General features: G+C 32.0%; 1 protein-coding gene across 1 annotated transcript; it reads left to right on the forward strand.

The window, feature by feature from the left end:
* The first annotated feature begins 1466 nt into the window (after positions 1 to 1466).
* LOC140663945 (uncharacterized) lies at positions 1467 to 13037 on the forward strand. The gene is made up of 28 exons (XM_072888559.1): positions 1467 to 1838; positions 2902 to 2955; positions 3046 to 3144; positions 3595 to 3635; positions 3710 to 3778; positions 3870 to 3983; positions 4235 to 4379; positions 4562 to 4686; positions 4771 to 4977; positions 5178 to 5276; positions 5454 to 5562; positions 5700 to 5887; positions 6025 to 6241; positions 6706 to 6794; positions 6866 to 7027; positions 7283 to 7444; positions 7540 to 7737; positions 8013 to 8157; positions 8288 to 8548; positions 8801 to 8934; positions 9028 to 9297; positions 9473 to 9688; positions 9786 to 9875; positions 10061 to 10442; positions 10675 to 10890; positions 11318 to 11490; positions 11600 to 11821; positions 12155 to 13037. Exons 1-28 carry the CDS (start codon positions 1637 to 1639, stop codon positions 12299 to 12301), a joined length of 4536 nt encoding a protein of 1511 aa, XP_072744660.1. The 5' UTR covers positions 1467 to 1636; the 3' UTR covers positions 12302 to 13037.
* Positions 13038 to 13516: the final 479 nt, after the last annotated feature.

Below are 13516 nucleotides of genomic sequence, written 5' to 3' on the forward strand. Positions count from 1 at the left end.
GACGCTAACTGATAAAAACGAAACGGAACGCTTATCGCAAAGTAGGTCGTTACAACTTGTATCTTGATGGGTGCATATTTTACGCAAGGATGCGTATGAGACGGTCGAAGCAAAATGTAGTTAAACATCACTTTATGTTAAAAGTTCCAAAAGACGTATAAGTTTTAATATATATATTTTTTCTTTGGTTTTATTAACATCGAATATATATATTATATATTTGATTTTAATAAAACTAGAGAAAAAATCTCGAAAAGGAATTAATTATATTTTAATTCTCATAGATATAAAATTAATAAACTATTAATTGATTTGAAAAAACTTTTTATTTCTGGATAGAATGATTTTCTTTTTGTAAATTTATTAAAATTGGTTCACATAATTCTGCTTCAACATTTAGTATCTATATTTCAATTGTATGTAAAGAGATTATAGTAAACAGTAATAATCAGTAATTCATTTAGAATAATATTATATAGTTAATACTATATATAATATTATATTAATTATTTATTGGAAGCAAATCAGAATGAATAAAATACAATTAAAAATTAACACTCGTAAGAATAAAAAATTTACTGCGCAAAAATATAAATAGCGAATAAATTTTATTTGTATCATTTTGAGAATAAGTACGAATTATGTTGCGTGATTATTACGCTTCAAGATGCTTCGATCTGACACTACGCAGAAAATTTATGTTTAATTAAAAAAAATGAGTGTAAAGATGACATCGTGATGCATGTCGCATGCAACCCTTAAGGTGATGACCTTCATTGTGACGATCTAACGATACGCGGAATAATACTTCTATACTGACAATATTGATACATGGTTTTTCATAGACTTCCATGAATTGTTCAGTATGACACTATTTAGCGATAATTTTTTTAGCTGCAAGTATTAAAAAATATTTTAATCCTAGAATAATAATCATTTTAAATTAATCTTGAGTGTCAATTAATAGTTTATTAATTACTATATATTCGTTTTCTCTCTTATTAATAATATTCAAAAAATGCTTGAAACTATCACAGATATGATTTGTACCTTTCAATAAATTTTTCTGTCGAATTGTCGAGATTAGATTAGTCAAGATTAGATCAATAATAAAGGATAAATAAATTTAAACAAAATAAAAAAAATTATTTCTATAAAATTAAATATTTTTTTAAAAGAAAGGATTTCTTTGAAAAGATTATTGGATCATTTAACGATATAATTAAGACAAAAAATATATACTTCTTAGTATAGAATAAAAGAGTTTAATCTCTTAAAATCCTATCTTTATTATATTTTCTATCAGACAATTAAATTTCTCTTGTTATTCTTTCTATCTCTATATAAAATAAGAAATATTTATTAATGAATAAACGAGGAAAGAAACGGACAAGTATATAGGCTCATGAAAAGGGAACGAGGGGGTGATTGCGAATAAAGCGACGACGCCTGGTAGAGGATGATGACCTCCCTTACATCATGCAGAGCATCTGCTAAATAGATGATACGTTGGATACCACGAGTCTAGTTGTCCTCAGCCTCTCGATAGAGGCGAATCGGGAGATTAGGATCTGTATTTTCTTCGTTCTCCAGTAGTCTACTATTCCACCCCTGCCGGATAGAGAGACGCTTCTCCATGAGGCGGCAGACTCTAGAGCTGGTCACGGGATTCCTTGTGATCCAGCTGCTGCTACTGTCAGATCAAGTAAACGCTGTGAAAAACCGGCCAAGAAAACAACGGTCTAGATCAGAGAAGTTGCAGGCGCAGCAACCTGATACCGGCGATTACACTTATGAGTATGACTATGATAATTATGACGACTACGAAGAAAAAAATGGTGAGTAGAAAAAATTAAACCGCGTGACAATTAAAAAGAAAAGAGAATTGAAGTTTTTCGTATTTCTTTTCCAATTAACTAATTAGATTACTTCTTAACTAATTCCTACATATATTTATTGCACACATACATATGGTTAAGTAATACACGCTTAAGTATTTATTATTATTATTATTATTATTATTATTATTATTATTATTATTATGTATACTATAAAGAGTATAATAATTGACATAATATCCATATAATGTACAATATCTGGAAAATATTAAGATATTTATATTAATATATTAATTTATCAAGTTATATTAATTTTATTCAGATAATTCAGAGTATATTACTTGAATAATATTAATTTATCAATCAATTTACAATGCAATTAGTTCATATTATATTATAAAATAAAAACGATGATTTTTCTGACAATTATTTGTTAATTTCTCAATATTTTCTATGTCATAAAGTTTTTTTTTATTAAAAGATTAAATGATCATAAAGCTACAAATCTAATCTCTGCAGATCTTATAAAAGCAATATGTATACTTCTTAACTTTTCACTTAAGTTTTCTTGTTATTCAATAATTTTGGTATGTAAAATTATTATTCTACTTAATTATTACATAATAGCATACAATATAATTTTATTTATGTAATAATAATATTTTATTTTATGGAATATAATAAATTAAATATAATTTTATTCATAAATTATAAAAATAGAGTTTTTAGCATGTTGTAAATGGAAAACAAGTCAATTGTCTCGAACAGGCGGAAGTGCTAAAGATCAATTTCTTTAAGCTATATAAAACAATTAATCGCTCGTGTTTTAATCAGAGCAATGCAATTAATACCATTTATTTCAATTTAACGTACGGCTAATAAGTATCTGGTTAAGTAGCTTAACTTCCTCGCGGATAATAAAGTTGCAGTTCCGTATGTTCTATATTTGCAAATGATTGTCGCACAATTATTGTTATAATAATAATTGTCATTAATATCGATAATTTTATATTTTTCTTGATTGAATAATAATAATAACAATATTATTTATTTAATTATTCAGAGACCACAACATTGTCATCTCCTGTGATATCATCATCAAGCATACGAATTCCAGGTGAGCATACTATATCATTTTAATCTTATTAATAAGGAAAATTATTATTAAAACTAAAGAATTGTTGACATGCGTAATTATTAAATATAGGATGGGCCGAATCGTCGATAGAAAGCACAGCATCTTCTTACAGACCAGAGAAACCTACAGACTTGCCAGCTCCAGCAACAACTTTATTTTATGGTCGTAGTAAGTGACAAATTAAGTATCTTATATTATTATTGTGTTTAAAAAAAGAGAATACATATGTAATGTGATTAATGTTATAAGTAATTATTTTTAATATTAAAGAATGAAAATCTGTATTAATTAAATTTATTTTTCTTTCTTACATATTGTAACATTATTTTCATATAATATTTTTTTGTATACTTTTGTATATTGTAAATTCATAAAATTTTATATTATATATTGTATTATACTCCTTCGATTAGTTGCTTCACGTTTTCTTTCGCGCAAATAGAACATCTCATAATTATGTTACTAATTAAAAAATAACGCTCGGAATAAACACAGAGAAAATAAAATAGAAGAAAAATAAATAGATAATTACAATAAGATATTTGTAATCGCATATTTTCCAAGATCTGTTTGATCGTTTATCATTATTCTATCGTTTTTATTTTATCGTTATTGTAGATTTAGAACAGATTAATGCTACATCCGAACAGGATCATTCAGTAAGTAAAAAATAATTAATAATTGCAAAATTAAATTGGATTTTGTAAGAAATAGTTTCTTTTCTTATGTGTAGGTTCCATCCACGGAAATTTTACCGGGTGAAAGTAACTTATACAATTCTGTGGCTATACCTGGTCCACGAGTAAGTAATTGTTCGTAAATTTAATTAATAAATAATGCTTCGAAAAGTATTTAGAAAAATTAACAAAGAAAAAATGTTTACAAAAAATAAGGGTGAACCTGGCCGACCTGGAGAAACTGGTCGTCCTGGTGATGCAGGATATCCTGGACAACCTGGAAATCCCGGAATTCCAGGACCACCTGGGGTTCCAGGAACTGTACCTGATGTAAAAAATTTCTTTATAATTTAAAACCTATTTCTATTTCTTTTTTATACTATGTGACAATACGATTAGCGTGAATTATTAATTAATCATATAATTTTTAATTAACAATTAATCATTTATTCAATATATATATGTATATATACATATATGTATATATATATATATATATATATATATATATATATGTCTTTTTTATATATATTTTATAATATATAACAACTTATTAATATAAAATATCGATGATATAACAGGTATCTCTATATTATCAACAATTAGCTTTGTCTCAAGCGAATCAAGATAAAGGTCCAACAGGTGCAGCTGCACCATTGTATGGACCAGAAGCATTTCCTTATATTCAAGCACAAGTAGGCCCCATAGGTCCGCGAGGCCCTCCCGGTAAATTATAATTATTTCAATCGTTTTATTTAAATAATTGTTAAATAAACGATCGTTGGTTTTGCATAAATAATACTTATTTTAATGATTTTATCTTATCTAAAAATATCTAAAAAATGTTTTTATTTATAAAATTTTATTTATATATAAAAATAATATTTTCTCTGTGTATTTATTTGTAGGTCCAACTGGCGCTCCAGGTCCTCAAGGTTTCCAAGGTACACGCGGTGAATCTGGTGAACCAGGATCTCCAGGCTCGCCTGGTGCACCAGGACCTCGAGGCTTACCGGGACTACCTGGAAAAGACGTAAGAGATTATAATATTATTATAATAAAAATTTTTTATATACAAACGAATACTAAAAAAGTGCTGTAAAATATTTAACGACAGGGTACCAGTGGAGAAGATGGTGAAACCGGTCCGCCAGGATCACCTGGTTCTGTGGGACCACGTGGTCTTTCAGGAATGCCTGGACTTCCAGGAATAAAAGGTCATCGTGGTTTCCCGGGTTTAGACGGAGCAAAAGGTGAGCAAGGAGTTTCTGGTGAAAAAGGATCTGCAGGCGCACCAGGACCAATGGGGCCGATAGGTCCAATGGTACGTAAAAATATTTTTGAAATGTACAAGAGAGAGAAGAGATTTAAAATATAAAAAAATATTTTTTAAATAAATTTTAGTACATATTTAATCCATATTGTACTAAATATATTTAATACTGAAGAGAGAAAGAGGAAGAGAAAAGAAAAAAATAGAGAAAATAAAGAAACATATGTTATTGTTGATTATTGTTAACGTAGGGTCCAGCGGGACCGCGTGGTGAGAGAGGTAGAGAAGGTTTACCTGGCCCTCCTGGATTGAGAGGCTCTGACGGAAATATTGGACCACCCGGGCAACCCGTAAGCTATTTAAATAATTATTCAATTCATACATGAATTTGACGTTTATATTCTAAAAAGACTTCTAAGATATATTCAAAGCAAAATTATAATACTTTTGGGTTTACATTGTTATTAATTATTGTAAATAAATATACAATTTGCACAATTTACTGCTTAAAATACAATATCGTTTAGGGTGCTGCGGGTAAACTTGGCTCACCAGGTTTTCCAGGTTTTCCTGGACCTAAGGGTGATCAAGGATCACAAGGACCGAAAGGAAGTCAGGGTTTGCAAGGGCCACGAGGTGAGATACTTTCATTATCGTTGTCATTATCAAATAAAAACAAAAGCTGCATCTTTTCCTGTAAATGTCCATATTTACTTTGAAGGAAAGTAACATTTATATTGTTTCTAATCTCTTAATTAATATTTTTAACAAAGGCGAAAGTGGTCGTCCAGGACAGCCTGGTGAGACAGGTCCGCAAGGTGTTCAGGGTAAAGATGGGAGTCCCGGCGAAAAAGGAGCTACCGGAGCGATAGGACCTGTTGGTTTGTCTGGATTTCCGGGTGCTCGAGGTCAACCCGGTGAAGCAGGCAATCCTGGAATTCCTGGAGTCAAAGGAGCACCTGTATGTATTATAATTAATGTGTTGTTTATAAACTATATGTATCGTCGTAAATTGTATTATACATAAATTATATTAGACGTCTTAAATTGTATTCTACATATAATAATATATATAAAATCTTGACGATATTTTAATAGGGCTTTCCTGGTGAAAGAGGTTTTAAAGGTGACTCCGGCGTGAAAGGAGATGCAGGAATGCCTGGCCCACGTGGACTTCCAGGAGCTCCTGGAAACGAAGGTAAAAGAGGAAAGAGAGGAATGCGTGGACCGATTGGCGCCGCAGGGCCTCCTGGAGAACGCGGTACACCTGGAATGCGTGGGCTTCCTGGATCAGATGGTCCTGTTGGGCCTCAAGGTATCTCTTGTTGTTTTGATTAGAATCGACATCATTAAATACATGAAAACATCTGCATACATAAATGTTATCATTATAAAGATTTTTCAATTAATAATAAGCTGAGAATATTGAAAATATATTTTGTTATTTGAAAGAGAATGTTAAAATTAAAAACATATTAATTTCTTAAAATAATACGAAAGAAGATAGAAGTTCGATTTACAAATGTAAAATAAATAAGATTTCAATTTTGATATATATATCATACTGTCTTAATTTTATAATTTTTGATGATTAATTAAATATAAAATTTTATAATTTTATTTTTCAATGGTTAAACTTTTTTGCCTTATTATAATTTTTCCAAAAATTCTATCTTGGATTATCATTTTCACATTTTTCTTTTTACACACATACACACAACAAATGCAATATAATAGATATAATAATTTTAAGTAATCGCAATTATAAATAATTGTCAGGACAACCTGGTGATCGTGGTCCAGCGGGAGCTACTGGGTCAAAAGGAGCCACTGGGGATCCTGGACGACCTGGACCGCCAGGATTACAAGTTTGCAGAAATATTTTAACATTATTCATGAAAAGATTATATAATGTATAAATATTGGTTAAAAATTTCAGGGTTTGCGCGGTTTGGTGGGTAAACCAGGAACTTCTGGAAAACCAGGCAATCCTGGCGAACGTGGAATTCAAGGTGCAGATGGCAAACCTGGAGAACAGGGTCCACCTGGACCACAAGGTTTATCAGGACCATTAGGAGCGCCAGGAGAAAGAGGATATCCCGTAATTATATTATTGATTCTTTATAAATTAATGTGTACGCGAAAATATTTTTTTTCTACGGAAAATATATTTTCACAAATAGATGTAAAAATATAAGATATTCTCGTATGTGATATACATAGAACTTTATACAATACACAAAGAATTATTAGAAGTATATTAATATTAATAAGATTAAATTGTAAATAAGATTAAGATTTTAATATCATGTTTAATTTTATGAAATTATCTTTTCAAACTTTTATGTTCTGTTAGGGAGAACCTGGAAAAGATGGTGAACCTGGTAATCCAGGGCCGCCTGGTCCAAGGGGAGATACTGGTAAAGAAGGTTCTTCAGGAGTACAAGGTCCACCAGGTCCACCAGGAAACGACGGCCCGCGTGGTTCTCCGGGATCAGTCGGGCCTAGAGGTTTTCAAGTATGGAGCATAGAAATGTATTCACATTCTCGTGATGCGGAATATAAGTGAAATGCAAGATTTAACGTGTTAATAAAACTTACACTTATGCACAGGGTCTTCCAGGCGCCACCGGTAATCCAGGTGTTCCAGGTAAGGACGGAGAAGCGGGGATACAGGGACCTCTCGGCCCGCCAGGACCAGTCGGCAACAGAGGCGAGCGAGGAATTCCAGGAGAAAGAGGACTTATGGGACCTCCAGGACCTATGGGCCTAAGAGGAGAAACCGGAACTCAAGGCGCTGATGGTCTTACTGTAGGTTATTATCTCGCTTATGTTTTAATTGTTCAGAATTAGAATATTCTATTATTTTTATTTATTTTCTTTTAATGTGGAGAGATTTAAAATGATTTAGAAATAAGCTTTTTAATAGATGCAAAATTTTATATTTAAAATAAATTTACAAACTATCGATTTAATGAATTTCGTCTTTAAACGTTTTGTATGACAGATCTAGAATAAATCTCATATATACATATATAATATGAATGCGTTATAACATTTATAAAAATTTACATTATTTTGTTCAGGGCTTGCCAGGACCTAAAGGAGAAAATGGAAGTCCCGGTATACCGGGATTGTTAGGGCTTCCTGGCGCGAGAGGATTACCCGGAGAGCATGGACAAAAAGGAGAGAGGGGAGCACTCGGACCAGTTGGGCCTGAAGGTCCACCAGGTATTACCTTACATTTTATTTATATAAAATTTATAATATATAAATTAATTCAAATATCAATATAATATAATATTTAAATTAATAACAACTTATTAAAAGGAGATTGACCTTTTTTATTTAAATATTGTAGGACGTATTGGAGAACGTGGTTTACAAGGAGAAGTTGGACTTCCTGGTCCTCCTGGGGAACCAGCAGAACGAGGTGATCCGGGTCCACCTGGTTTTATTGGCGAACCCGGAGCACCTGGCAATCCAGGAGACAGAGGTCCTCAAGGATTGCAAGGCTCGTCGGGTTTCCCAGGCCAACAAGGATTAATTGGACTTCCTGGTCTAAAGGGTGATCGTGGATATTCGGGTTTAAAAGGAGAACAAGGAAATCCGGGATCATCTGGTAATGAACAAGTACTTCTAAACTATTTTACAACTATATAATAAATTGACATGATATCGCACAATTATCGTATGCTTACAATAATACTGTATATTAATATATTTATTATATATTTATTATATATTTATTATATATTTATTATATATGTATTTATATTATTTCATATACATATATTTATATTATATGTATTTATATATAATATATATTTTAGATTTTTTTACACGTAAATATATAAATTATATTGATTAATAGGCAGTCCTGGCGAAACTGGACCACCTGGGCCTATTGGACTCACCGGTGCTAAGGGAATTAGAGGTGAACCGGGTGTGCGGGGTGAAGTTGGTTTGATGGGGCCACCTGGTATTGCGGGACATGTTGGTCCAGCAGTAAGTTATTAATCTCTGCGAATTTTAACCAATACTTATTTCATACGATGCGATTTTTTGTACTAGATATACCGGATATTGGAAATGTTATAGGGACCACCAGGGCATATAGGATCACCTGGTGCTCCAGGACCGTCTGGTGCAAAGGGTAATGCGGGTGATCATGGGCGTCCTGGAAATCCAGGTCCGATTGGTAATCCTGGTCTACCCGGAGTAGATGGAAATAAAGGCGAAAGTGGATCTCCAGGTTCTCAAGGGCCGCCTGGTCTTCAAGGACCACAAGGTTTATCCGGTGAAAGAGGCTTGCCAGGCTTACCCGGCTCGCCTGGTTCCATAGGAAGCAGAGGGTTACGCGGAGCGCCTGTAAATAAAAATATATTTAAACAATACTTTTATTTAGTTTTCTATTTTGTATTTCTAGTTACTTAAAAAATATAAATTTTTTATATATATTTTGCTTATAACTATTATAATTATTCATATTTTTTTTCCATTTGTAAATAATTTGATATAGCAAAATGATTTATTATTATTGCAGGGTGAAACAGGACAACCGGGAAAACCAGGTGCAGAAGGTCCACCAGGACCTTCCGGATTAGTAGGCCCTCCTGGTCAGTCTGGTCCTGTGGGAGAGACAGGACCGGAAGGACCAGTTGGAAAACCGGGACTACAAGGAATAAGTGGCCGACCTGGTGATAAGGGGCCACCCGGAACACCTGGTGCGGCAGGCCCGTCTGGTTCACCCGGATTACCAGTGAATATAATTTTTATTTTCTGTTTCCTTTTTTAAATAGATATACTAATAAAAAATATATATACATATGTGAATAAAATTTTATTCATTTTAATAGGGGCCACCTGGACCTTCAGGATCTGCTGGACTCGCTGGAGAACGTGGCCCGAAAGGCGAAGCGGGACCGCAAGGAGTAGAAGGTCCACAGGTAGTGTAATGCGCGTTTAATTAAATTCAATTAATTAAATAATAAAATTGAAGAAATTACATTTTTTATTTAATTTATAATATTAAATCTGTGAGTCTTAAAAAGAAACATAAAAGATTTTTGTATAAAATAATAATGTATATGTTAATCAAATTTTGCACGTATATGTATTATAACATTTTTAGGGTCCACGAGGAAAACCTGGTCCGATAGGCTTTGAAGGCGCAAAGGGCGATCGCGGAGAAGAGGGACCGAAAGGGACGAAAGGACATCGCGGATTCAACGGTTTGCAAGGATTGCCCGGATCTCCTGGTTTACCAGGAGAAAAGGGTATGCCCGGTCTACCAGGACCCTCTGGTAAAGATGGAGAGCCAGGTATTAGAGGTAGTCCTGGACGAGAAGGCAATGCAGGACCTATCGGACCTGCGGGAAATCCTGGACCAAGAGGTCCATCTGGAGAGGACGGTCGTCATGGTCCGCCAGGTCTTCCAGGACCTCCCGGACCACCCGGTCCTCCTGCAGAAGTTGGTTTTGGTTACGATACCGCGTCTCTAGCAGCATTAATAGGTATGATTTAATTGACTGAATAATTATAAGATACATATATGCACAAATATAATAGATTATAATTTATTGTAATTGATTTTTAGACTTTAAAAAAAATATTTAAGATTTGTCAAATTTTTAAAACATTGCTCATTATTAGACTTTCTTAATTTATTTGAATTTTTATTTAACATTTTTAAGGATATAAACGATATTAGTGTTAGAAAAACTTTCTATTGTATTTATCATTTAGCACAAGGTCAAACTAAAGGACCAGATCCACTCGGTGATGAACCAGCGAGAATATTTGGTAAAGATATTACTGAAGAAGAACGAAGAGAATTGCTTATGAAAGCTTATGAAAAAATAAAGTCATCGTTTCAAAAATTGGTGAAGCCAGATGGTGAAAAGAATTCGCCGGCCAAAACCTGTCGAGATCTATTTGTTGCCTATCCGGATAAATTATCTGGTAACTACATATATTGCTTGCCTCATAATTATGATTCTTACAATCAGTTGCTAATTGTTCCAATTTAAATTTTTTATAACAGAAATATTAAATAATAAAAATAGCGAAACAAAATTTCTCTCGAAAAAAATCAAGCTAAAGAATTTTTAATTCAGAGATATAAAGAACGATAAAAGTATATTATTACATTTGTATAAATGAACTACATGTGTATAAGTGGATTATATAAATATTCAGATAATAGTACATTTAGAGAAATTTGAAAAAATTGTTCAAATATTATTATGAGCTTGTGTGCGCGTAAACATTTATACATATATACAGAACTATCGCACACAAAGAGTATAGATGTAAATATAAGAGTGTAGATTAAAATATTTGAATTAATATAAATTTGTACATATATACATATCTACTGTTTTATTAGGCGAATATTGGATCGATCCGAACGAAGGAGATATTCGAGATGCAATCTTGGTGCATTGTGATGCTGAGAAACGTGCAACTTGCATTTTCCCGAATCCTGTCCGTTCACCAGAAATCACTCACATTACTGATCAACAGGAGACCTGGTTGAGCGAGATAGACGACGGCATGAAGGTTGTTTTATATTCTACATATTTGTTGATTCCAACTATGTTAATTATTATGATAAAAGGTATAGAACGCATTTTTGAAAAATAACTGCTTATAAAATGTGCATTCACAGATTACATACAAGGCTGATAACAATCAGATCAATTTCTTGCAATTGCTCTCGAAACGTGCGCAACAGAATATTACATATCATTGTAAAAACAGCGTCGCTTATTTCGATTACGAGCGAAAAACGTATAAGAGGAGTTTAAAGCTTCTAGCTTGGAACGACGTTGAATTAACACCACGTGGCAATCAGCGCCTTAGGTACGAGATGATAACAGACGAATGCAGGGTAAGTTAAATTAAATTTCTTTGTGCAATACTTTTAATTTAGATCTATGATCTGTTTATTTTTAATAAAACAAGCTAACTTTATAGACAATTTTAAATTGTTCCTAATATTTTTAAATTTCATTTTATTTTTATATAAACAATTGTTTTTATATGTATAATATAAACAGAAAGAATATATTAACGTGGCTAAAATAATTATAAGACATAGAGACACTCGTTCGAATTCAAATGTACTGAATGTACGAATAGAAGGTTTATTATAATTTTATAAAGGCAAAGTTTTATATTATATTATATTATATACTTTATTTATATATTAATCAATTCGTAGCTTCATCAAAATCATTGGGGTAAAACTGTGATCTCATATGAGACAGACAAACCCGTAAGACTTCCCATTCTAGACGTGGCTTTGCGAGATATTGGAAAACCTGACCAAAGCTTCTCAGTTGAAATTGGCGCGGCTTGTTATCAATAACATAAAGTACAATGATGCGATGTCATATTACGACTGTTATTTTATGCCTACAAACTATCTGTTAGTTTCCATTGTTTAATGCTAAGGAAATGATGTCTTCTCATATATATCTAAGGAGATGAGATGATATAAATTAAAATGCTATTCTATACAAAAAAATTAGCAATTAAATATTATATTTAATTTAATCTGTATAGTGGCCTGCATTGTGTATTTCTTATTCAAGTTCTCGAGTAGCGGAAGTAATTTAAAAATACTTAACAGAATTATCTGTAAGTGAACTATATTGCACCTTTTATATTCTAAGAAAAATGCGAAGCTTAATTGAAAAAAATTGTAATATCTAAAGTGTGATATTACTTGGATGTCAAACAAATTTTATCGGAGTACTTGAATATTATCTACGACGAGTATCGCCGGATATTTAGATATTCAGGTGGAAAGATAGATTTAGTACTATATACACATTATACCAAAGAATTACTGTATGCGTAATAATAGATAAGTTTTAGTTATGCCGTTTTAGTTATGGCGTCACACACATGTTATTGTCGCGACATTATATACCGTGCAGCTATTTAGGAAAAATAAAATTGTACGTGCATATAATTAAAGTTATCGATTCACTATATCTTTTAGCATAATATTCAAAGGTTTTGCAGCGCGCAATTCTTTTACAAATATTTGTAACATTTATTTCTCTTCTTAATTTGTTAATAATAAAACGCATGCATAACAATTCATACATATTCCTTAGCTATGCTTTTGCAATAGTCAGGTTTTTCTTTTCTTTTTCTATATTTATTTTCTACTGCCTCTTTATAAAGCATTAATATTACTTACTTATTATTTCGATACAGAAAGTATAAGAAAGAATAAGAAGAAAGGAATAGATAAGAAATATAAATTAGACTAGATAACAAAAAAAAAATCCGTTTCATCTACAACTATCACAAACTTTTATATATGTATGAATCGCATCTGATCGTCGACCTGGTGCATTTAATTCAGCTATAGCTACTGTTGGCGCATGCGTAAATGGAACTTTCCTTGATTATTAATGTCAAATATGCTGACCAGTGCTGTATTAAAACAATAGCATTTGGTGTACAAGAGAGACTAAATTTTATGATACAATATATCATACAAAATTCATATACTATGAACTAATTACATTCATAATTAATTATATCTATAATAATTTATAATTAATAC

Source organism: Anoplolepis gracilipes, chromosome 3 (assembly GCF_047496725.1).
Source record: "Anoplolepis gracilipes chromosome 3, ASM4749672v1, whole genome shotgun sequence".
In the NCBI taxonomy this organism is placed as follows: domain Eukaryota; kingdom Metazoa; phylum Arthropoda; class Insecta; order Hymenoptera; family Formicidae; genus Anoplolepis; species Anoplolepis gracilipes.

What these genes read in the sequence shown, in the direction of transcription:
- LOC140663945 (XM_072888559.1), top strand. Translation starts at nt 1,637, where the DNA reads ATGAGGCGGCAGACTCTAGAGCTGGTCACGGGATTCCTTGTGATCCAG. An exon ending in TGGCTATACCTGGTCCACGA is followed by an intron (nt 3,779 to 3,869) that starts GTAAGTAATTGT and finishes ACAAAAAATAAG; the next exon opens with GGTGAACCTGGCCGACCTGG. An exon ending in AAGGCGCTGATGGTCTTACT is followed by an intron (nt 7,738 to 8,012) that starts GTAGGTTATTAT and finishes TATTTTGTTCAG; the next exon opens with GGCTTGCCAGGACCTAAAGG.